The sequence below is a fragment of the Culex pipiens genome, chromosome 2, assembly GCF_016801865.2.
Source record: "Culex pipiens pallens isolate TS chromosome 2, TS_CPP_V2, whole genome shotgun sequence".
Lineage (NCBI taxonomy): Eukaryota > Metazoa > Arthropoda > Insecta > Diptera > Culicidae > Culex > Culex pipiens.
In genome coordinates, this window is record NC_068938.1 from 83,221,529 (window position 1) to 83,245,982 (window position 24,454).

The 24,454-nt window shown below is 37.9% G+C and overlaps 1 protein-coding gene across 3 annotated transcripts in view; it reads right to left on the minus strand.

The window, feature by feature from the left end:
• LOC120422610 (uncharacterized) overlaps positions 1 to 24,454 on the minus strand; it is a 280,146-nt gene that overhangs the window by 178,524 nt on the left and 77,168 nt on the right. For all 3 annotated transcript variants that reach the window (XM_039586100.2, XM_039586101.2, XM_039586102.2), the window contains one exon: positions 7,638 to 11,640. In XM_039586100.2, the coding sequence (XP_039442034.1) occupies positions 7,638 to 11,640 (4,003 nt within the window). The remainder of the gene's footprint in view (positions 1 to 7,637; positions 11,641 to 24,454) is intronic.

Consider the following 24,454-nt stretch of genomic DNA (forward strand, 5'->3'; position numbering starts at 1 on the left):
ATTCCGTCAAATCTTACTGAAAATGTTAACTTTTCATAAACCACGTAAACATTTTTTTGAAATTTCAATTTCAAGATAAGGAAATTTCGCAATATTCACATATTACACTAATGAAATAATCCATTACATGTTTTGATAGCTAATTTGTACTTAAAAAGTTTGAAAATTCCTTTAAAAACACATATTTTAGAATTTAAAAAAAAACCCAAATCTTATTGATTAAAAACAAGAATGTTTGCACTTTTTGGCACTTTTTTATTGATGTGTGCATCAACAACAAATTGATTTAAACACAACACAAAATGTACCAATTCGTCCAAAACAATTTCAAGAAAACATTAACATAAAAACAGTAGTTATTTTCAAGTTTTAGAAATTTGAATCATAATTTTAATGCGCAAATTCCATGCAGGAATTGAAAAGAAATTTATTACGATATTTATATCGAAAGAGCTTGAATCTGTTACAAAATTTCATGCATTGTGTCTATTTTATTTATACATTTACAATAATTAGAACAATTTTCATATTGAACTAGTTAGGCGTCATCAATAAAGTATGTCACGCTCTAGGGGGGGGGGGGAGGGGGAGTCTGAGCAAGTGTGACATTGCATGTTATAAGTATAGGAAAAGCGTGACAAAGGGGGGGAGGGGGGGGGATAAATTTTGGCCGATTTTAGCGTGACGTACTTTATGGATGAGGCCTTAGAATAATTAATGAGAAATTGGACAAAATTAATAACATTTTCCTGAGTTTATTTTGGTTTTCTTGCAGTAGAATCATATTTCCGGCCTTTTCCCGGGTTTTCCTTTTTTTGGTAAAATCGCAATAACACTTGAAGGTTACAAGCAAACCCCTTATGTTTATACATTATTTTTTTTGTAATTGTCTACTCAACAGCTTCTTAGTTGTTACAATCTAAAAATTAACACATTAATTCTCACTGAAAAAATACGTTTGGGTTATTGCAGATTCGAATATTACACTAAGTTTCCCTCAACCCTCTACTGCCTAATTTTTTTCCAAAATTTTATTTTTTTCCCGTGTTAAGGAGGTCATTTTGAGCAATTTTTGTTTTACGAAAAACTTTACTTCTCTTGTTTTATTTTTAGGTATTATAATTTGCATTTATTTTGTTTAGTTTTTGTTTGTTTTTTCATTACATTTTGTCTATCTACTTTTTCATGTTTTAACAGTTACAATTTTGTGCTTGTTTTTCACATTTTCTGCTATAAAATGGCACCATTATCATATTGTAAAAAATGCGTAGAGGCATAGCCTGGGACACCAGAAACATTTCTGCATACTTACTTCTTTTAACTTAAAATATAGGAAATGTTTGACCCCTAAAAAAATTACATTTTTAAAAACATTGGCAAAGTCACAGAAAACAAGTAAAACTTCCAACCCACACATTTTCTAAAAATTAAAGAGTTCTTCTTTCCAATGCTTTTTTAAGATCAAAAATTGGTTAAAAAATGTTTTTTTGGCGATTTTTCAAATCGAAGCCCGTTTAAAGGCGGGGTTGGGTTGTAGAGGGTTAAAATGACATTTACCAATTTTTTTTTACGGTCGAGTGATCAGGGACAAAATTTAAACCTTAGGACAAAGTTTCACGCAAATCCAAGAGGTGTCGGAGCAACTGCTGTGTGATTTGGCGGAGAATCAAACATTCTATATTACGTCCTTTTGAAATGTAAGTCTTGATCTTTGTTTTCGGAAGATCGAAATATTTCACGTGTGTTTCATATTTTAACATTGAAAATTGGACCATTAGTTGCTGAGATATCGACATAAAAAAAATGATGGGTTGTTTAAGTAAGACTTAGAAAACATCAATTTTCTTGTTCTTGAACCTTTGCATGGCAATTTCTCAGCAACTAAGGGTCGTATCAACAAAGTTCAAATTTTTTCAGCTTTTCAAAAATATATTTTTCAAAGGTAGGCAAACATGGGCACTAATTTTAAAAACTGAAAAACTGCGACTATTTTCAAAACAGTTACCTATAAATGGCTATAACTTGAAAACGGTGCACTTTATCAAAATTTCACTGAAGTACTTTTTTATTGCAAATTCGATCTTACATCGAAAAATGAAGTTAAATATTTTTTGCGACAAATATTTATTTTTTTTGCAAAAATCAGTATTGATTCAAAAATGTCAGTCAAAGAGTTTTTGCACATTCTAGAAATTTCTGAAAAGTGGGCATTTGATGTCCCCTAAAACTTATGAGAGAATAAAAAAATGTGTTTTTTTGCAAATCAAGTTTTAGCGACAAAAAGTGAAATAAAAAATCAACAAAAAATGTTTTACAGTGTAATACCGGCTCCGTAGCTTAATGGTTACGGCTTCTGCCTCACAAACAGAAGGTTCAGGGATCAAATCCCGGTCGGTACCTTTGAAATTTGGAATCAGGAATTTGAACTTTGAATATGAACAAAAACGAAAACGAATCAGGTGGGATTCGAACTCACACCTTTGAATTGGTGGTCTGGGACGCAAAGCAGTCGGCCATCAGAAGGTTTTACACTCTAGCAGTGAATTGATCCGTAGTGTTGAAACATGTTATTCTTCTCTTCTCATATTAAATACGCGCTGGTCCCTGATTTGCCTGAGGGGATCGGAAGTCTAAATATAGATCGAGTTTCCTTCAGATGCTTGCTTCTATGTTTAGGCGGGGCCGAACAATGCCCAGCGACCTCGGAATTGGACCGCAAGGAGCTCTGTCATTCTGAAATGGGTCGTTGGAAGCAGCGCGAGGGCTATCACCACCTAATACCCGGGACTGAGATAATTTGTATCAGCATTCGGCATATACAAAGTCTGATACAAATTATACTTTCCCATAATATCGCTACCGGTTAGCGGGTATTGGATTGGACACACACACACACACACACAAAAAATGTTTTACAGTGTAGTTTTTTTTCAGTGTAGTGTCCTTATCCATACCTACAACTTTGCCGAAGAAACCAAATCGATTAAAAAAATCCTTCAAAAAATACAGATTTTTGTATTTTCATACATCATTTTTGTAAGGACAGCTGCCAAATTTGTATGAAAAATTATATGGACAAACTAATGATGCAAAATGGCTTCTTTGGGCATACCGAAGGCACCAAAAAAGTTTCAGCAGGATAAAAAAATACAAAAAAAATCAAATGACCGAAATCCCAGAGAATTGCTCAAATAAGGTGAGTATTTTAAGAATACAAAAATCCAATCAAAATTATAACTTTTGTAATACATCATATTTTTAAAGATCAAATCAAACCCAAGTGCTCCTGCCGTTGATTCCACTCCAGTGAAATATTCAAACCCAAGAGCCTATCCCATTACCACTTCCGTTACCACACTCACTACTACTACTTCCCTGCTGAGCTTGAACCATATCGAACCAACAACAAAAATCCAACACCCCAATAACGAGTCCTTCTTGAACAATCCAGTGCTCCAGTCTTCGAGAGCAAAAGCCGTCTGAAAATACTCAACATCGTCTGCCGAAAAACACGACACAAACACAGACAATCTTCGTTTTCTTCTTCATTTTTTGTTTGCTTCTTTTCATCCTCAAGGACCTTCGTCGGTTCATCTTCACCAAGTTCAACCTCCAACAGGATTTTCGTCGTTTCTCACACTGCCCTGAACCCATCGGGGGATGTTTGGTGTCTTCTTCGCCTTTTTCCACCTCTCTTTTTGGTGAGAGTTCAAATTTACACACACAAAAGGATCGGATTCTCGATTATTTATCTCCTCTAGAGGGCGTCCCAGGAATGTACACTCATTTCTTTCCACTCTTCTCTCTATCTCTGTTCGGGTCGTTTCACTTTGTTTTGCATCATCGTTTGTTTGCTCTTTGTTTCTTTTTTTGGATGAACCCAACTCGTCGCTTATGGAATTTCACTCCACTATTGTTTGGCTGTTTTTTACACTTCTTTTTTACCAACTTCACCTGTTTCACAACTCGTTTCTTCTTTTCACTTTTCTCTTCACTTAAATCTCGTAAATTCTAGTTCACTACCATTATCGTCGCTTTTCCCCTCTTTGCTTTGCACAAACACCAATTTGGCTCATTTTCACAACAAAGAGATAAGCCGCCCCAACCAGCAACAACAACTTTCTTCTTAATTTTCCTCTTCTTTCTAGGGTAGGGGAGGCCGAGAAATTCCTCACTGGATTGGTATTGGCACTCTCGGGCCGTAATTGAGTCCGATTAAACATTTATGGTCCACCAGCAGCAGCCGGCGTCCACTTAACCTTCAACCCTCGCGTGTCGTCATTTTCTTCCAGAGAGCGATTCGGACGCCACGATATGTAGGTTAGGTTTTAATTAGTTGTTGTTTCTCACAAGTTCCAGCGGGGGATCTTTGAGAGGGGCAGATGAATTCGAGCTGGAACCGTTCAAGAGGGTACACGCTCTTTCCCAGAAGTTTTGAAGAATGTGTTGGATGAGTAATTGTTATGGGGCGTATCGGGAAGTGGACCCCTTTGAGTGACTCTTGAGATGCGTGTGTTTTGTTTTCGTTTTGACGGTTTGAAACAAAAGCAAACAAAAGCCTGATTTTGCATCGAAAATTTTCAAAAAATCTTAATATTTTTTAATAAACCCAAACATGCTAAAAATGATTTTAAACGCAGGAGAATGTATTTTGATTTGATTTCAGCTGGTTGCACTTGAATTTTCATTAAAATTTTGAAGTTTATTGTAAAAATATTTTTTTTTGCCCCCTGATTTTTCGGGCCAATTTTGAAGAGGAGGGTGACAAAAACTTTAAAAAATATTTGTACCAGCCTAAAATAAATTGAGAATTGTAACATTTTCACAAATATCATTTTTTTAAATACAAGAAGCCAAGCAAAATGAAAGTTTCAGAAGACGCGATATTTTTTTGTGTTGAAAACTTATATTTTATTCTTTATTACAGAGTTTTCCATCCGGAGGCTGGTTCAACTTTATATTTCCATAAAAAAACATTTAAAAAGGGCTTAAATCGAATTATTTTCGATACCTAAGTCATGATTTTAAAAGTTCTGAAAATATTTTAATTTAAAAACAATAAGTTAAAAGTGGGCCAATTTGAGCAACCAAAGGTCTGTTCTCAAATATTTCAAATTTCAAATATTTTCAAGAAATCATTACTTGGAACGGAAATTCCTATCTCAAGATACAGTTTTTTGAATATTTGCAAAGAACTTTTCTATGGAAAGCCAATAAATTAAAATGGAGACTTGCATGGGGAAAGTAATCATGCAAAATTGCTTCTTTTATGTTTGTTTTTTTTGCCATTGATTTCAGATTTATATTTTTTAATGTCTTCTCAAATTTTTTTTGCAAGAATTTATTTTAGTTTTACTGATTGTCGTTGTTTTGGGCTTATTTTTTATGTCTTTTCAATGAAAAATTTTCCACTTGTTTGTAAATAATTAATGTTATTTGTTTTTGGAACAGAATTTAAAAAAAATACATATTTATAAGCATTTTCTGTAGAAAAAATTTCATTAAAAAATGAAAACTTCTGATTCGTGCTTCGAATTTAGTTTAAAATGCACTATGAATTGATAGTGTTATGAACAAAATGGGTTATGACGAATTTCAGGCAAACATTTTTTTTATCAATTTAACCTAAAATTTATATGTATTTTGTTCAAAATCTTATAAACTTAATTAATTTTATAGAAACATTGAACAGCCACTTAAGTGATTGGATATTTGAGATAAATATTTAATTTGAAAACTTCAAACAAGACTGAAACTAAAAAAAAATGTGACTATCAAAGACACTCTGGTATTCAAAATAAGAATTTAACGATATTATTTTTTTAATGCTGTTGAAAAAACTTTTTTTCTTTTTCAAAACAAAGTACTTGGATCTTGTGTGGCCTACCCCAGTACATGTTTTAAAAATATTAATGTTGAGAGAAACCTTATCAGTTGGAAAATATTTCAAAAATAAATTAAAATCCTATCAAAGTCACCCGGTTTACGTTACTTGCTTTTAAAAAATCAACCAATCTGTCTGATGCGTTTTTAAGACTAAAATTTGTTTAAAAAAATCGCTGATTTTTTTTAATTTGTTCAAAACGAGGGTTTATTTTCGAGTTCAGATTCGGTCTTAGACAAATTTCACTTAAGATAATAGTAATTTCGGATAATTGAACCACAAAAAAAAATTAATAGGCAATATGCCATTCAAATTTGATAAAATGGGATCATACAACTTGAATTTTATGTTAAAGAAATAACATAACAGTCCATACTCAATTATTCGAAGTTTCGATCAAAGGGAGCGTTCTTTTGTTACGAACGCAAAAAATGGACTTTCGGACGCTCCCAATTAGCCGAAGTTCGATTAGCCGAAGGATAATCAAACACCCGGGCCAATTATGTTTAGAAAAACAGAAATCGGTCGAAATTTTCAAACGCGTTTTTCTCAGTTGCATCTTTTTTGAACATGGGACGTTTCTACCTTGAACAGCATTTAAATCGCAATTTTTGAAAAAAAAAAATAATAAGGGATTTTTTTAAGAACCCATTATAATATTTTCAAATTAAGATACAAATTCTGGAACATTAAATTCTAAAGCGAAGACAAACTAATAAGTTTTGAAAAAAGAATTGTGAGACAAAAAATAACATTATATTTCAGCAAACTCCTTGACCCCATAAAAATGAACTTTATTTTATCATTCACGTTTTAAAACTTGCTGGTAACGAAAATATATTTGAAATCCATTTGATGTGTTACATCAAAGGCATCAACAAACTTCTATTTAGATTGTATATTAACTTCTTAATCCTTAATTTGACATCATGATAATAATTTACATTTTTAATTTGTTACAAACATGAAAGATTTTGTTTAAAAACCTGTTTTGAAAGTATATACTGCCGCTCGAAGCTAGTCCGTCCCATATGTAATTTCATCAATTTTGAGGTAATGATGCAGTTTGGTTCGAAATCATGTAAACTATCAGAAAAACCAATAAAATGTAGTACTTTGTTCTAGTAAACCGGAGAAAATTCACTTTTTCGTGTAATTCTAACACGTGGCCTTATGGGCGGGACAAATTTGACATGCATTTTTCTCGGATTGCTGATTTTACATATGGGACGGTCTAGATTAGAGCAGCAGTATAGCAAAAATGCAAATATTATTGCAACTGACTTAACATTTGTGGTCAAAAATACAAACAAAACGGCACGTGCATTATCTTATTCAAATATTTACATTTCATCGATAGACAGAACAAGTCTTATCACCTGCAATAAATCAAACATCCCAATGTCAATATTGATCGTTATCTTACCAACTGCACTAGCTGACCAATCGAAACGAAAATATTTAAATAAAGCCTACAATCAACACCACATCGACAACTGGAATCAGCAGAGGGTAAACTGAAGAGTTCTTTTTTTTCGCAAAGCAACTGTTTCACGCCAGCATTCAAGCCGCTCCCGCGGACTGCTAAGGTCAACCCACTGGAACTAATCAATTCCCGTCCAGCAACAGCAACTACCTCGTTTTAGTTCAGGTTCAAGCTCAACCTCTTCAGAAAACGCAAAGAAAGTAGGGTGCGGTAACGGTGATTCCCCCCACCCGTCCACCCCAACAGCAGTCCGGTACAGGTACTTACCAAAACATTTCGCTGATTCTCCTTATCCAACAGAAACTCCATACTCTTGTGGGGCCTTCCGGGTTCATTGACGCCGCAGCCATTCGCCGCCGTCTGGCGGTGGTCCTTAATCCCATTAACCTTCCCCCCAGGCCCCCCGCCACAACCGTTTCCGCCACTAATCACCACTTGATGCACTTGCAGCTGGTTGGGTCCGCCCAGTTCCATGAGCGAGCGCGTCTTCCCGGAGATGACCGTCTCGTGGGTGTCCAGGTTGGTCTCGATGAGACCGATTTTCTGCTCACTGCCCATGATGTGGTTGAAGAAGTTGGTGTCACCGGCAGCTGCAGCAGGATGATGGTGGACCGCACTTGTGGTGCTGCTGTTGGCCCTGTACCGACGTTGGCCCGCTACGGAGGACGTTCGCGACGTATCAGGCTCGGCCGCGTACTGACGGAACGAGCCATCCTCGTCCAGATCGATTTCCGTCCTCGGCGGTGTCGACGAGGCTCGGTGCTGGGCATGCGCTCGAGCCACCGCCGGGCCAGACCGCTTGGCACACACACCAACGACGCGCGGGGGTTGCTTCGGCAGGGGTGGTTTCCCGCTCAACACGTGGTTTTTGTGGCCGGCAAAAGTGTTGCCAGTGCCGCTGGTTGCGGTCGAGTTCAGAATCGAATCCGAACGGAACGTTACATCGGACGCGTCGTCGTAAGCCCTGTCCAGTTCGTCGGCCTCGCAACTCTCCAGCCCAACCGTGTTCATCTGGCGGAGATAGCGCTCCTCGTCGTCATCATCGTCGTTGACCCCGCAGGCGGCAGGCTCAATTTCACCGTTATTGATTCCATTTGAGTGACCCTGCTTCGCGGTCGGATCCTTCAGCGGGATATAAATAAAATCGGCCGACACTTTTTCGTTGCTCTGCTGTTTATCACTACGTCCAGCGCCACCGGCGCTTCCAGTGTTGCCAGTCTTCCCACCAACCACACCATCTTTGTTCTTCTTGCCCTTCCCGCGGAACGAAAACCGAAAGCCCGACGACAGCCGCGACAGGAACGTTTTGCCCTTCTTCTCGGCCTTACCGTTTTTGAAGTTCTTGATCAGATTGTTGTTGTTGTTGACAAACTTTGGCGGCGAAGTCGCCGCCGCCGCCCCCTGAGCCTGCTGCTGATCATCACTTATAGCCGCCGTAGCTTCTGCGGCGATCAGATTTCTGCTAGCGTCACCATTCGCGATCGCGGACGCCATCGTCGGTGTTCTTTCCTCGGCGGTGATCACTTCGTTACTGAGCAGTTCCAGCTGGGCTGGAAGTGGCGTCGTCGTCGTTGCATTGTTGTTTACGTTGGACGGACTAGCGCCGTCTCGCTCGTGATCGTCGGAGGCGCTCTCTCGCGAGAGAGAGCAGATGGTGACGTCAGCGTCGTTCTCTCTCGGCGATCGTTCGGGTGGCGTCGGCACACGAAGTTGATGATTGTCGGCGGTTCGTTGATGATGGCTGGTTGATGACGGATCGTTCATTAGCTCGCACAGGCCCGTCTCGATGCTGTTGGCGTTTAGAAGGGTGTTTGTTTGGGTCAGGTTCGCGTGTTCTGCGTCGTCCGGCTCGAAGTCCTCGTCGTCGACGTCGATCTCAAAGTCCTGGTTCGAGATGACGCTCGCGTTGTCGTCGTCCGGGTCCAGCTCGGAGCAGTTATCCTTCCAGATAATCTCCGACACGATCGGACAGAAGCTGACCCCCTTGGAGAGGCCGCACTTGGAGCTGCTGGCGGTGGCCAGGATGCCGGTACTGCGGCTGCCGATTTCCAGGCAGGACACATTCTTCAGTGAGTTGTGCAGTCCTTCCTCGCACTCGCCGTAACCACTTCCACCGCTGTAGTAGTAGTTGAGGTTGGGGGTGCTCGCGACAAACTCACGCTTGACGGGGGCGTAGCCCCGCGGTTGATTCAGCTCACTGCTCTTACTACCGTACAAATTAAGCGAAGATTCGCTCGGATCGAACGTGCACCGCTCCAAACTCGCAGCGTAGCAGGTCACCAGGTTGGTTGGATCCTGATCGAACGTACGCTTCTTCACATCCGGCGGCTGCACGACAATCGTCGTAACCTGCTGCGAGTGGTGAGGGTTTGTTTTGATTTGCGTTCGTCGGGGAGGGGGCTGCGGGGCAGCCACGAGCGCCGAAAATGGCGTCACCGACGCTGCCTGCCCCGAACGCTGTTCGTGCAAAAACGCCGCGATCGGCTCGTACGCTTCGGCCTGATCGTTGATGATCGACAGGTTCCGATCAAAGTGCGCCGAAATCTCGTCCAGCAGTGAGTTAAAAACGTCCTTCTCCTCACCCTCAACCGGAAAGATCCGTCCTTCGTCTTCCCCGTTACCCGCCATTTCCCGCACTCCGCCCAACCGCGTCCCACTGCTCGTTCTGAACGTGTTTCTGTTTAGATAATACTGCCGTCCACCGCCACCACCCTCTTCCTCATCACTATAGTCCAGCACCGTCAAGTTGGCGTAACTAGCACGAATGTTCACCCGAGGTTTCGCAACCACCCCCGGCTGAAACGTAACCTTCTTCACCACGGCAGTCTTCGCCTCTTGCAGATCGTACAGATCAAAATTCTTACTCGCGACCGAGCACTCCTGCGGAACGTTCCACGAGCAGTAATTTCCGGAACTCGCGCCCGATTCACTCAGCGAATCCAACGACTCGGACTGACCGTAATCAATTCCGCCACCGTAAAGGTTCAAACACTCCGGCACGCTGGAAACACTAAACTCCAGAAGATCGCTGGACGTCTTGCGCGACGACGAGGGTTGTTTCCGGCTGCGCGGCACCTGCAAACCTGCGTGCACTCCGAACAGATCGGGCGAACTGGCCGAAATGACGGCCCGCGGCCGCTTTCGGCTGGCGGCGGCAAACTCATCCCGATGATTGCTATTTTTAGGTTTCGGTTGGTGACGATCCAGGTCCGACGTCGAGATCGGTCGCTCGAGCGAATCGGTGGACGCGTTCTGGGATGAGGTCGGCGTCGTTGATGCGGAGGAGGACGAGGATGACGACGACGTTGGCATCACTTTGGTCTGCACGACGAATGGCTGCTGCTGTTGCTGTTTACTTGCGTCTAAATCTATTTTTGTACAATTATGAATATTGGTTTTCGCGCCGTACCAGCGCTGTTCCTCGTACTTATTGGATTCGCCGGTGACCTGCTGCGGCGGCTGCTCCTCTTCCTCCTCGTCCACGTCGCACACCGTCGACAGGCGGTTCTCCTGAAACGACGGCCGCTCGTAGAAATCAACCGGCTCGGCAAACATGTTTACGTTGTCTGCGGAACCGCCGAAATTCGTCAAACTTTTGGACCGCACCCGCAGGTTGTTCATGTTAAAGTGCAGATGGTCACAATATCCGCTGTCCTCACTCAAACTCTCGATCGAGTTCTTGGCGGCGTTCTGGCGGTTCAGCCGCCGTTCCGAGCACCGCTGAGGACAGGACCGCACCAGCAACAGCTGCTGCACCGGTCCGTCCGCCTCGTCCGAGGAACTACCCTTAGCCACCCGCCCACTTTCCTCACTGCTCGGACTGGGCGTGTGCTGGTTCAAGTCACACTCGTCACTGGCATAGTTACAGCTGCTGCCTCCACTGCTGTCTCCACCACTACTGGCCGACGACGAGTACAGCTCAGAATCACTGTTGTTCAGCACCGGTTGCGACTGCTTCACCCCGTTCACTCCAACCCCACCGCCAACCTTCAACTTCACCGCACCGCCCAGCGACGGCGGCGGCGGCTTCTTCGCGGGACTGTAGAACCCTTCCGCGACGCCCACACCGTTGACAGGTGGGTCGGCCGAGTACAGCGACGGAACCGAGCCGGAGCCCACCGCCTGGAGCTCGTTCTGCAGCTGGCGCTCCAACGACTCGAACTGGATCAGCGACGAGGACCGGCTCAGCGACGCGTACGACAGACTGTCCGAATCGGGACCGCCGCAGGTTGCGGCAAACAGATCATGGCCGATCTCGTCGAAGCGGAGTCTAAAATTAGAGAGAGAAGCAAAATCGAAGAATAAATTAATTAGCTGCACTTAATCGCGGCGGGAATGAGGCGTCGTTTCGTCGAAACGGTCGTTTCACCGAATCTTCCCTCAAAGATTGTTAAAAGCCTAAACCGTTCAAACAACCCTTTCGATGAAATGAGCTTTTCGGTGAAATGACCTCCCTCCTTTCTTAAACTATAGACCCACTCAATAATAAAGGTTGCAGCGAGCGCGCGTCGCGGCGCAGATCTTGCAGAGATTGGAATTGAATTAGTGACCGGTGAAGCCGCAGCCCGTGAAGTGTGGCGGCAGGAAAAAGGCCAAATGAGAAAATGAGCTGATACCGTGGGGTGGGTTAAGTTTGAAAGTAATCAATACAGCTGTTGGTATTAGTTTTTAGTTTTTAGTTTCAGCTGAATCACTTCATTGACAACTAAATTAAGTCTTTACGGTTGATTGAAAACAAATATCACACTCAACACACTAAAAACGATCAATGTCACCCCCGTTCACGGTGCCATGCCGACTCGACCCGACTCGAGATTAAAAAACATGAAAACAACACTTTCTTTCTTTTCTTCCTCACCGAGCAGGTCTGGCGCAATTCCACCTCATTTTTTTGCGCAAATTACATTAAGAAATGCAAACGTACAAACACACAAACGTTGACTAGCCTCTAGGTACAATCACTTACACTTACACACACCGATTAAAACAATGTTATTCTTTACTCGACAAGAACCAGATCGCGCAAATTTTCGCAATCTAGTCTCGACGGTCTAAAATTCAAGAAAGTGACTCAAATCTTCGAAATTTGACTTGTTGAACTTTTGAACACATCATCACGCTAGTACCAGTAATTAAGCTCCAGAGAAACAACGAAAAACACGAAAACGAAATAACAAAAAAAAAAAACTTAAGAAATACCGACTGGACCAAGTCTTGCGCGTCTCTTGGCGATATCCAGCTGCTCTCGCGGTTCGGTTTGGAAGAAAATCACACGCGGACCGCGGATCGACTCTGAGTAACCTTAGTCGCGGAGCTCTAGTCAAGCTCTAGCTTATTTTTCTCTCTCTATCTCTCGCGCGTGTGTGTGATTTAAATGTGGTGAGGACGCTAGTCAAAGTGCTTAAGTGGTGTGGGAGCACGAACAGGCTGTTTTGTTTTGAGGAAATTTTAGGGTGGATGTGAGTGGAGCTGTAGAAACAAACTATTTTAGCTGATGTATACGTATGAAAAATTGTGTATTTTTCTTCGAATGAAATGAATATTTTGAATAATTGACAAATCAAGCTGAATTTAAGCGGACCTCATTGAAATTGACCAATCCTGTCGTAAATCTTAATCAGCCATAGTTTTGAAATATAAGGCTGTATAAATGCGGTTGAAATCCAAAACTTAACTTAACAAGATTGCTAGAACATTCAGCTTTATAAGAAATATTTTTCAAAACTCTAGTAGTAATTTATAAAAATTCAAATTACTTTCATCCTTCGAGTTTTTAAATAATCAGAGACAGTTTTCGTCTTTTTTTTTTCTTTTTTTAATATTAACATACAATAAATTAAATAGTGCGTGGCCGAATGGTTACGCTGTCCGCTTTGTAAGCGGATGATTCTGAGTTCGATTCCCATCTGCTGCAACCTTCCATCGGATGAGGAAGTAAAATGTCGGTCCCGGCCTTGGTTGTTAGGCCGTTAAGTCATTCCAGGTGTAGGAGTTGTCTCCATGCCATAAGTACAAAAAACACACCAAACCAAGCCTACTCCGGTGGAATCGCTGGCGGCGGTTGGACTCGCAATCCAAAGGTCGTCAGTTCAAACACTGGGGTGGAAGGTTCCTTGGAGTAAAAAGAGGTTTGGGTGCTCTCCCAATTCAAGCCTTCGGACTCCTAGGTTCGAGCAGAAACTTGCAATAGAGACCACAAAAGACCCGGGGGTCGTTAATGTGGATGGTTTGATTTTTTTGAAATTAAACAGAAAAACATCCTAAGGTTGAACAACATTTCTTGAACACCTCAGATCTCAAGATCATACTGGTTTTAGTGGTAGTGATTAGAAACTTGTGGTAATGATTAGAAACTTTCTATTTTATATTATATTTATTTGATGCAAAATTCACCGCTCACTGTAGAAAACTGCCAAATAAAAATGATTTCTCGGCAGCGGAAAATAACTTACTTTTGCAAATAATGAACAATTTTGACTAATCTTGGCGAAATGACAGTTAAATTTATGTAACTTGGCACTTCTCTGCTGAGAATTTTATTTTATGTTTTCGGCAGAAATAAGCTGCACACGACAATGAGTTCAATTATAAGCTTTTAAAATTGAAATATCAAAGGATTGAAATTTTCCAAAAATAAGTTTGCAACATTTTATTTCAAAGACATTCTTAATTTGCATAATGCGATCCACATCAAACTAGCAGGATTCACATTTGCAATTCTGGCTCCGATTTGATTATTGAACATGGAATCATTTAACCAAAATAATTAATCCACTAACTTTTTGTTTGGAGATTAGGGTGTTTCTATATGAAATAGTGAGGTCCAAAAATTGCATTTCTTGATAATTTTTCTAAAAAATATTTAAAAAAATATCTCCGGAGCACTTGCATTAACTCGCCGAATTGCAAAAGAATGATGATTAGTTGGGCTTTAAAAGATTCAAAGTTCAATAATGAAAACTTGCTGATTAGAAAAATATCGGATATCGGATTTCCACAGAAATTAGTTGCAATTACATTTACTGGAGACGCATGGTGAAGTTGTAGGTGTAGGCAAGGAAAACTCGAAAAAAATTATTAAACTTTTAAAAAATATCCAAAAGCTGACAAAAAATCATTTTTTTTAGGTTTGGCACAAAGTCATGAAATTTCCCAAATCATGATAGTGATATTTGTAAAAAAACGAGTTCTACACCCAAAGGAAAAATATATCTCAAAATCTGCAACAGTGGATTTGCTGCAGAAAATGACACATTTTATAATTTTTTTTGCAGCAAGCCCGTAGATCATTTTTGCCCGCGTGTAAATATTTCAGCGATCTGCAGTTCTCACCAACACATATAAAGCTGGCCCGTCCCCGAGCAACAATCTAAAGAGAAGAATATGTTGGAGCTCTTTCACTCACATTTCATCAAGCGTCCATGGCGCGGTGGTAGCGTGTCGGATCAACAATCAAAATGTTGGTGGTTCAATCCTCGTTCTGTAAAGGGGTTTTTTTTTTGTAAAATACAACCAAAAAGCCGTCGGTAATGTCGATAATTGTCGGTAACGGGCAAAAATGTCATACCCCTATATCGCAAAAAATGCATGAGGACAGTTTTCATGCAGATTCTGATATACTTTCAAGCCGCCATGCATCACAATCATGCGACTGCCAGTTGGGTGTAGCTATTTTTTTACTTCAATTTTAGATTTAATTTGCAATCGAAAAGGACCTAAAAGTTTTCATCAAGTGCATAGTTTTTAAGTTAGGTCGTTGCAAATATTTCCAAAGTTTATGTCTTTTCCCCCCTCAAAATCGGCTAGGGCGTCCAATTTTCCCGGGTTTCAAATTTCCCGGGAAACGGGAAAAATATTTTTCAAATCCCGGGAATTCCCGGGATCCCGGGAAATTTTTTAAACAGTCAAAAAATCTATGTGTTCATTAAATTTGTTATGTTTTTCAAGCTTACAATCACAGAATTAGCTCAATACTGTTCATTGGTGATAATCTTTACTTCAATCTGAACAAGAACAGCAGTTTTTAGTAAGTTCGAAAATATTAAAAATTGTTGTATTTTGTTCTTTGTTATGCTTCCGATTTTTAATGAATCTTAATTTCTAATCCAATGTGATTCAAATTATATCATGTTAATTATCATACAATTCTTATTAATATATTTCTTTTACATTTTTATATGAAATGACTACAAAAGCTAAAATATTTCATTGAAACTGTAAAAAACAAAAAAAACGTAAACAGATGGAATGAAACCATTAAATGTAAATTTTTTGAAAAAAAAAAATAGAATTTCATGTTTTATATAAAAAAATTTACAAACTATCTTTAAGTTACTACCGCCAACTGGGGGAAATCGGGACTGCAGTCTGAATAGGTACAGGATATTTTTGAGCAATAAATTTGAAAATTTGTGCACTAATTGTTTTGTTAATTAAGAAAATATCAGAACATCATGCTGTCTTAATTCGTTACTATTGTCCCAATTTGCTCCAGATGCCGATGTCTGATGAAAAATAATTAAACATGTTTTTTTTCAAGTTTAAAATCATTATTAAACGTAAATCTTTAAAAAAATAAATAAAATTAAATGGAAAATATTCAAAGCGCTAGGCATTTTGTGGATCCGTAAACTAAAATTTTAATAATTTTCCCTTATAAGCCAAATTAATATTGATATATCGTCAGCTGTGTGCCTTGTGACAAGGACCATTTAGTACTTTTCGAGAAAATCGATTTTTAAAGTTTGATGATAAATATTTTCAAAACAATAAATGGTAGAGCCAAACTTTTTGAAGCAATCGGTCCGTATACTATTGCTTAACAAACGCTCAAAGTTTCAACTAATTTGGTTACACCAGTTAAAAGATACAGTAAATTATGTAATCAAAAATCCGAAAAGCACGTGTCACTTGTCAATTGTACTACGTGTCACAAATGTGCACAGAATTTCCATACAAGCCAAAATAGACTTAAATCAATAGTTTAACCGACTTAATCAGTATATTTTCAAAAACAAAAGATTGCATTGCCTTCAGAAAATGTGTATCAACATAAATTTGTTAAAAACAAGTAAAAATTTCCACATTTTCCAGCAACATGTATGACGTTTCACAAGTGTGCACGATCATTTTGATAATAAATTGATCTATGTCACAAGTGTGTATTGGGATATACGGGAAACGGAAGCGAGTTTCCAAAATCGGGTTAAAGCATCTTGTAGTGTTTGTTAAGTATAGCAAAACGTCATCATTAACTCATTTTCGACCATAATGGTCTATGTTACAAGATAGCACACAGCTGACGATATGCCGAATACAAATTTGCTAATGCTTTAAAATTGTTATCGATTACTAAGTATTCAACTGTTCATCTATTTCCACAACCAAATCTGAGTTTTCAGACCAGAAAATGATTTTTTTTCCAATTTCGGGAATTCCCGGGACAAAATATCAAAAATCCCGGGATTCGGGAATTCCCGGTTTAGGGAAAATCCCGGGATTATTGTCCTGGGAATTCCCGGGATGGACGCACTAAAATCGGCCTTTAAAATCAGGGGGTTTTCGATTTTTTTTTCTAAAAACTTCAAAGTTTTAATGGAAATATACGTCTATTCAACTGAAAACAATTTGAAATGCATTTTCCTGTGTTTATAGTCATATTTAGCATATATTCGTTCGTATTTGCAACGGCCTTTTTAGTATTATTGGGCAAATTTGGCTAAAAATTCCCACCTTTTTCAATTTTTCAAATAGTTTCACCATCTATGATAATATTTGTTTGATGAAATCAGACAATTTCCTACAGTCCTCATAATAATGGAAAATAAATTGATATCCAAACTTGATCATTTAATTGATAAAATTAGTCTTAATTTAAGGTATAACGTAACCTGAATTGCACAGTACGCATTTAATTTGTTTTTACGTATTTTCAAATTTGTTGAGTCAATTTCTTTTTGACGCTGAAACTCATCTTTAAAAATCAAGGAATAAAACAATGAAATGTTTTTAATATGTTTTTTATCTATTGATTTGAGATAATTATAAACAGAAGTGGAAACTTAAAAAAACTGCTTGAGATGGCAAAAAATTCACTAACAAAACATTGTTTGAATTTAGAATTCCAATACATAGTGAAGAATATAATAACAACCCTCATATCAAAAATTTTAAATACTTATAATTTTTGTTAAACATTTTACCACTCTAAAAAGAAACCGTGCAAAGTTGCAAGAACCCCGTAATTTTTAAAATGAAAAATGATTCAAGAAGCACAAATAATTTTCTATAAAATGACAAATCTCACGTTAGAGATTTTTTTTTTTCTCATTTCAAAGGAAAAGAACTGAAATTGCGTAAAATGTATTAAATTCAATTAATTAAATTGCTCTGTAATCCGCATCGTGCAACCACCCTACTCCCACAACCCTACACATTAGTGGGCCCATACTAGCGCGCACGAAGTCACCATTCAAAACATCATCGCGTACAGCTGTGTGCAGTGCCACAGTCTCTTCCGACTCAACCCTAGTCCGCGCGCGCGATCAACACAAACACAAAAGATCTCGCGCGACTCTCGCGCTAAGACTTGAAGAAACAAAACTTTGGAGCTGGAGCTGAAACACACACACACACAAATATCTGTACAGGAAAGCCGGCCTTTGGGCCACTCTCTCATTTGCACGTTCGACGCGGTCCCGATTCCAACAATGGGTTTGAACAAGTCTTAAAGACCATTTCGAGGTGCCCGCAAGCTGAACATCCACTTGACGTACTTAACCATTTGGCGGGTTTTAGGTTATTTTGGAGAAAACGCGTAATTCTGCAACCGACAACGATAGTTAAAGTTTTTGTTGGAGGAGATTTGTTGAATAGTACGTAGGTTGGTTCATAACTACATAACGAAAAAGAGGTCTTGTAGACCAACTGTTGCTCGTGGAGGATCACTTGAACCAGAAATGACTTTTTACGTATTTTGGTCCTTTCAAAAAAGTTTGAAATCTTTCAAGATAGGACCAAAAAAGACACCGATAGATCGAAAATAGGTACCTTTGTTGCTATCCCGTTGCTCTCGCGTGGCTCCAAAACTGGCCCCGTGGCCCTCCAGGTGGCAAGGTCTTCGACTTAGACCAGCTGCCGAGTCACGATATCAACTATTCACAACACCAGGCAGGCAGGCAGGCAGTTCCTCTCACGGCATCGTGCCCTGACAGACTAACCTCGGCGCGAGGATTGGGGAATGCTCAAAGTCGTGGTTGTTCAAGTTCGCCGCGCGGAGTTTTGTTTTTTTGCTGATGTTGGGGGGCCCACTCAACAGACGGCTAGTTCAGCTCAGCTCGGTAGGACTGGATATCACTTGTAATCGAGGGGCCAATTGAGCCGAGCCACAGCACGCGAAACGAATCGATAACTGGCCCAAGCCTTGGAGGCCACCCTACCGGGCTAGAAAATTGTGGGGGTTGAACATCGCGCCCCTGCCTCCGAGACATTGTGTGTTTGCTCTGGTGTGCTGCTAACAAATGTAATAAAGCTAAAATGTAACAACGGCAGCAACAATCACCGAGGAGGGATCGGCAGCGATTGATTGAAATTGATTTTTGATCGTGAGTGAGCAGCAAGCGGTGCAGCGTAGCAAGTGGTGAGAGATGATTGGATGGACGAAGATCGGAGGAAAAGTGCACTATGAGGGGAAGCTGAAATGATTTCTATTTTGAGCGATATTTTCCCGGAAGGAAATATTTTAGTAGAGATTTATGGGTTTCTCATAAAAATTATTTAATTCAAATTCAGATATCATGCAAGTAAAAAAATCAAATATTTTAAAATTCGATATAAGCTATGCAATTAGGAAAATTATCTATTTTAAGAAAAAATCAGCATGATTTTATTTTTTTTAATTTTGTTAATTGAAAAGTTCAGAAAACATCAATTAAGTTTCATTTTTGAACATAAAAAATCAGAACAATTGTTTTCGAGATATCGCCAGTTGAAAATTACAGACAAATTTAGGTGATACTTAGAATAATTCATTTTCATCGATTCGAGTCGTTTGTAAGGCCGAATTTCAGAAACTAATAGCTCAATTTCAAAGTTCTAGAGTGGAAATTGTCAGAAGTTTTTTGATCTGCTCAACAATATTTTAAGCTTAGCTTGAAAACTGTTAATTTCAATAAAAAAATGGATTGCAAATGAATTTTGGTTAAAAAAAAAATATTTTTATCTAGTTTTTTGATACAATTCAAAAAACATATTAAAAAAAATCGAAAATTAGGAAGTTTTACTTGTTTTATGTGACTTTGCCAATGTTTTTAAAAATGTCAACTTTGGCAATTCCTATATTTTGAGTAAAAAGAAGTATGCAGTAATTTTTCTAGTATCCCAGATTATACCTCTAAATGATTTAAATGATTAAAATAATTTTACATATAACAGAAATGTGAAAACAAGCAAAAATTGAAAAAGTGACTTTAAAAACATTTAAAAAATGATAGGCCAAATGTAATCATAGGAGGTGGTAGAATAGGCCAAATACTACCAAAAACAAACATAAACTAAACAAGATAAATGCAAATTAAAATACTAAAAATGAAACATGAAAAACATAAAAAAAAGTGAAGTAAAGTTTTTCGTACAACAAAAGTTGCTCTAAATGTTAGAAGGTCATTTGGAGGTCACACGGGAAAATCAAAATTTGAACAAAAAATAAAATTATTTTAACAAAAACGAAAAAAAACAGAAACTTCCTTTTCAGACTATTTGAACAAAAGGTTTTTATAATTTAAAAAAAAGATGAAATTTATAAGACTTCAAAAAAAATGTTAATTCCTTGATCATTTCATACAAAAAAACTTAAACAATCATTGCATGCTCATGAAAATTAATTCTCCTAAAGCAACAGTAAGGAATTTATTCATAAAAATGTTGTAATACACTATCAATATTGAACCTGCAAAAAAAAATCGGTTGTATCAGCTAATTCCAAGCTGAATCAGGGCATACCGGTGTTATTTGTACACAATAATTATGGAATAATCAATTTTGTTCTTGTAAACATCATATTTTAATACGGTTTTATGAATTTAATTTCTGAATGCATCCAATATCTTCAAAATTTCAGTTAAAGCTTCATTTTTTAAATGTTTAGTGGATTGCAACCTTCTACACATTTGTTTCTTGTCTTATTTTGCACATTTTGATGAATAAATGCCATATAAAACACATCATTTGACCAGTATCCTGGACTGTTATCTAAATGTTTTCAATAAATGATTAAGGATTTTAAAATAAAAAAAAAACTTATAATATAGATGTCTCAAAAATTTCTCGATGAAACATTACGCTCTTAGAAGCATTGGAAAGCTGAGACAATTTCCTATAAGATACATTTGAAAGAAGTGATGACTTTTTTGGTAGCGCAGAAAATAGGGGAAAGTGGGGCAAGTGTAACAAGGTAAGGAAATGCTAGTTATAACCCATTAAAAAGTTAAAAAATCTGTCGGATTTTATTATAATCATCTTATTCTAGGTCTTGACTAAGACTTTGTTTAAACAAGTTTTTAAAAAATCCTGTTTTTTAATGTGAAAAATTGATTTTAAAATTTTTGATTTTCCGTACGTTCTACTCAACTAGTGGGGCAAGACGAGCAACCCGTTGGGGCAAGTTGAACGATGCATGAAAAAATATGGTAATTTGCTAACAATTGAACTGTTATCACTTAGATACATCAGATTAGAATGTATTTGAATGGTTTCTTCCATTTTTAGATTAAATAATAATATTTTACTAAAAAAATTATCGTTTTTACGAAAAAAAAATACTACTTCGATGATAAATAGTAAATTTTCAAAATATCACTATACTTTGTATGTACAATTTTTTTTAACGATTGTTTATCAGTTTTTAGGTACTTTCATGTATTTCCCAATAAAATATGTTGTTGCAGCAATTCGTAATTTTTTCCATACTAAAAATCCATATGGTACACTTGCCCCACCTGAACAAGATTTTTTAAAAGCTCTCAACAAAAATAACCAAAAGTCAAATCATACTTTGTAATAGGTGCATGTCATTTGTAGGGACACTACTGATCAAGGAAAAATAGCATTTTGATAAAATGAGCCTTAAAACGAACCCTAAGCCTTATTTTGTACTTTCCAAATATTATAAGAAAACAAAGGTTTCGAAAAAAACTTCATTAAATCTTATGCCCCGTGGCGTTTACGTCATTTTGGCGGTTATGTGGTAGTAGAATCAGCTAATTACATTGCTAGCAACAATTCCTCATACTGGAAATAATCAAAATTGTACAAATTACGGCCGTAGGAGCGATTGTTCCTCTTGCCCCATATGGTCGTCTTGCCCCACCTTCCCCTACACCGTGGAAGGTTAAAATATTTTATAACTAATCAGACAGTTGTAGTAAAAAACGACAATTTAAATATTAACTGGAAATAGCTAAAGCAAAAATTATCACATAATTAGAGAAAAATGGTTTCAGCTATTTAAGTTTATATACAATGACTACTACATGTATAATACTGTTTTAAATTTGTAAAACATCAATAAATGTATTACAATATTTTTTTCCTAATATTTAGATTTTTTCCGATTGACCAGCGAAAAATTTAAATTTTTAAAATGATTTAAAAGCCTTTTTTTAAAGCATATTAGTCATTCTACCTTAATCATGAACAAAATTGCAAAATTGAAATCAACATTTTCTGTACAAGCTTGAAATTGGGGGGAAGGCAGTATTAAAACAAGCAAGAATCGTTCACCTCCTACTTTCTGACACCTTTCGCCCTTTTTACCAACAAAAAAAAGATAAACCTCCATTTTCAAACTTTGAGCCAGGACTCATTCTATAAAAATGATCAATAAATCGATTGAATTGATTGGTGGGGGCATTTTGACGAAAATCGAGATTCTTGTTTGTTTTTTGGCTAGTGTTGTGTACGTTTGAGCTGGAAACACCCATATATAAACTATACAAAATGAATTTTAAATATTTTACAACTGATTTTACAACTTTTTTCAGAAAACATTAAAAATTTCAAAAAATCTTAGGTAATTGTGATTCTTATATTTGTATGATTGTATATTTTTTAGTTTAAAATTTACAAAAAAATGTTTTATTCAATTGACACTGCTACCGAGATCACTCACCAATTACTCACTTGGCCGGAGGTGTCGGTGTCAATGCGACTCATTTTAACGACGCCCCACCCAGCTCCAAACAAGCACATAGAATAAAGCTCTTCTTGATTGTATGGTGATTATGTCTGCGCGGTGCGTTTCATCAACAACCACCCCACTCCGTCCAGTTCAGTTAGTTGGTAGTGAGTGTGTTTGTGAGTTGGTGTGTCACTTGTTTTTGGTATGCATTTCACGTTTGTTACACTATTTTTGACGGACAAGCTATAAAAAGCGATTTAAAAATGCATTTGGTACCACTTTGCTTATGATTTTGAGTTACATGCAATTGAAACATAACCTTCAAAGGAAGCTTACGATTCAAACCATTCAACAATTGTCAATTCTTTCACTAGTGTTGAATTCAACGAACCGTTTTCTTTGTTACGATCAACCTTTGCGTTAAAATACCTCCTCGTGTACTGCCCACCATTGAAAAAACGGCTAATATCCACTTTTGGCAAAAACGAGATATTAGCACCAGGTGGCAGAGGACGTTCCAACGCATCTTCTGGAACTTGAATTTTACTGAAATAGTGTCTAGACTTGGCTGCCGATGCGAAAAACCAAACGGCTAATATGCCACTCTTATGGGAAATTACCTTGACGGAGATTTTGTGTCAAACACTAAAACGCGTTTTTCTCGGAATACTTGATTTGGCATAATAGCCGAATTTTCAATTATGGGCAGTGTAACCTACGCTAAACTGTTTTTTTTCCTAGGAATTGCTTTCAAGTCTATTTTCACAACCTGTGACAGTGAAACTGCCGTTTCCAAATTGGTGATTAGCGCGTGGTTTGACGCCCTTTTCCGTGCCGCCTTTTTCAGTCGAAGAAACTCTTCAAGGCTATAAAAAGAGAAGAAGTGCGCCTTTTGATTAGACGGAGGAATTTGCCTACGACTGTCGGTTCGTTGTTGTTTCCGTTCAGTCTAATGTTGACATTATCTGCTTTGGGTTGGGTTACCAACTTGCGGAAAGTCAAGTGTGACGTTCAGCGAAAAACAATCGAATGGTTTGTATTTATATTGGATCAAGTAAAATGTTATATAAACCATATTTCTTGGCAAAATTTATTATTTCAACGTGATCTTGTCACATTTTGACGTTTCGAAAAAAAAAATCGTTTTAATTTATCGTAGAATTTGTTATTCAAAAAAAGAATCAAACAAGTTCTACGCAATTAAAATACAAGCACGAAGAAGTTTGCACTAGCAACACCCACTTGCCTCTCCAACAGATTACTCCAATAAAGTGAATCATCAAAAGCTGTGATTGTACTTCACAACAGAAAATTGCACTCTGTGCGATATCTTGCTCCCATATACAGTGAGTCAAATATTTGTCCGTACCCCCCCGTACGGAAAATGTTTGTGATATAAAAGTACATAAAATTCGACTAAAGTGCCATGTTTTGTACATCAATCGACGCGGCAGAATATCCTCTTTAAGACACTGTCATTGGATTTGCAAAAAACTTTTTCTTAAAAAATACAAAAATAGTTTACTGAAAAAAGTAAAAAAAGAGGTCAAATAATTGTCCGTACCCCTTGTAAAAGTACAAAATCTGATCGATTTAAGTGAATTTATTTATGAAATGTTGTTTCTGTGTCAAATACTAGTACCTCTAGCCAGTTTGTGACAACTTTGAACTTCTGATAACTTTGTTTAGTTAGTTTATATTAAGAATTGGTTTAAATTTAGTTTTTTAAAGTAAAACTTATCAACACATAGGTTTATAAACAACTTTTTTTTATAAAATTGCTATTTTATGTTGTAAGAGTCTCTATTTAACAAGTTTTAACAATATTTGTTCGAAATATATATTGTTTTCATCTTTTTTATTGACATTTTTCAACCAAAAATACTGTTTCGGAACAATACCGTTAAAC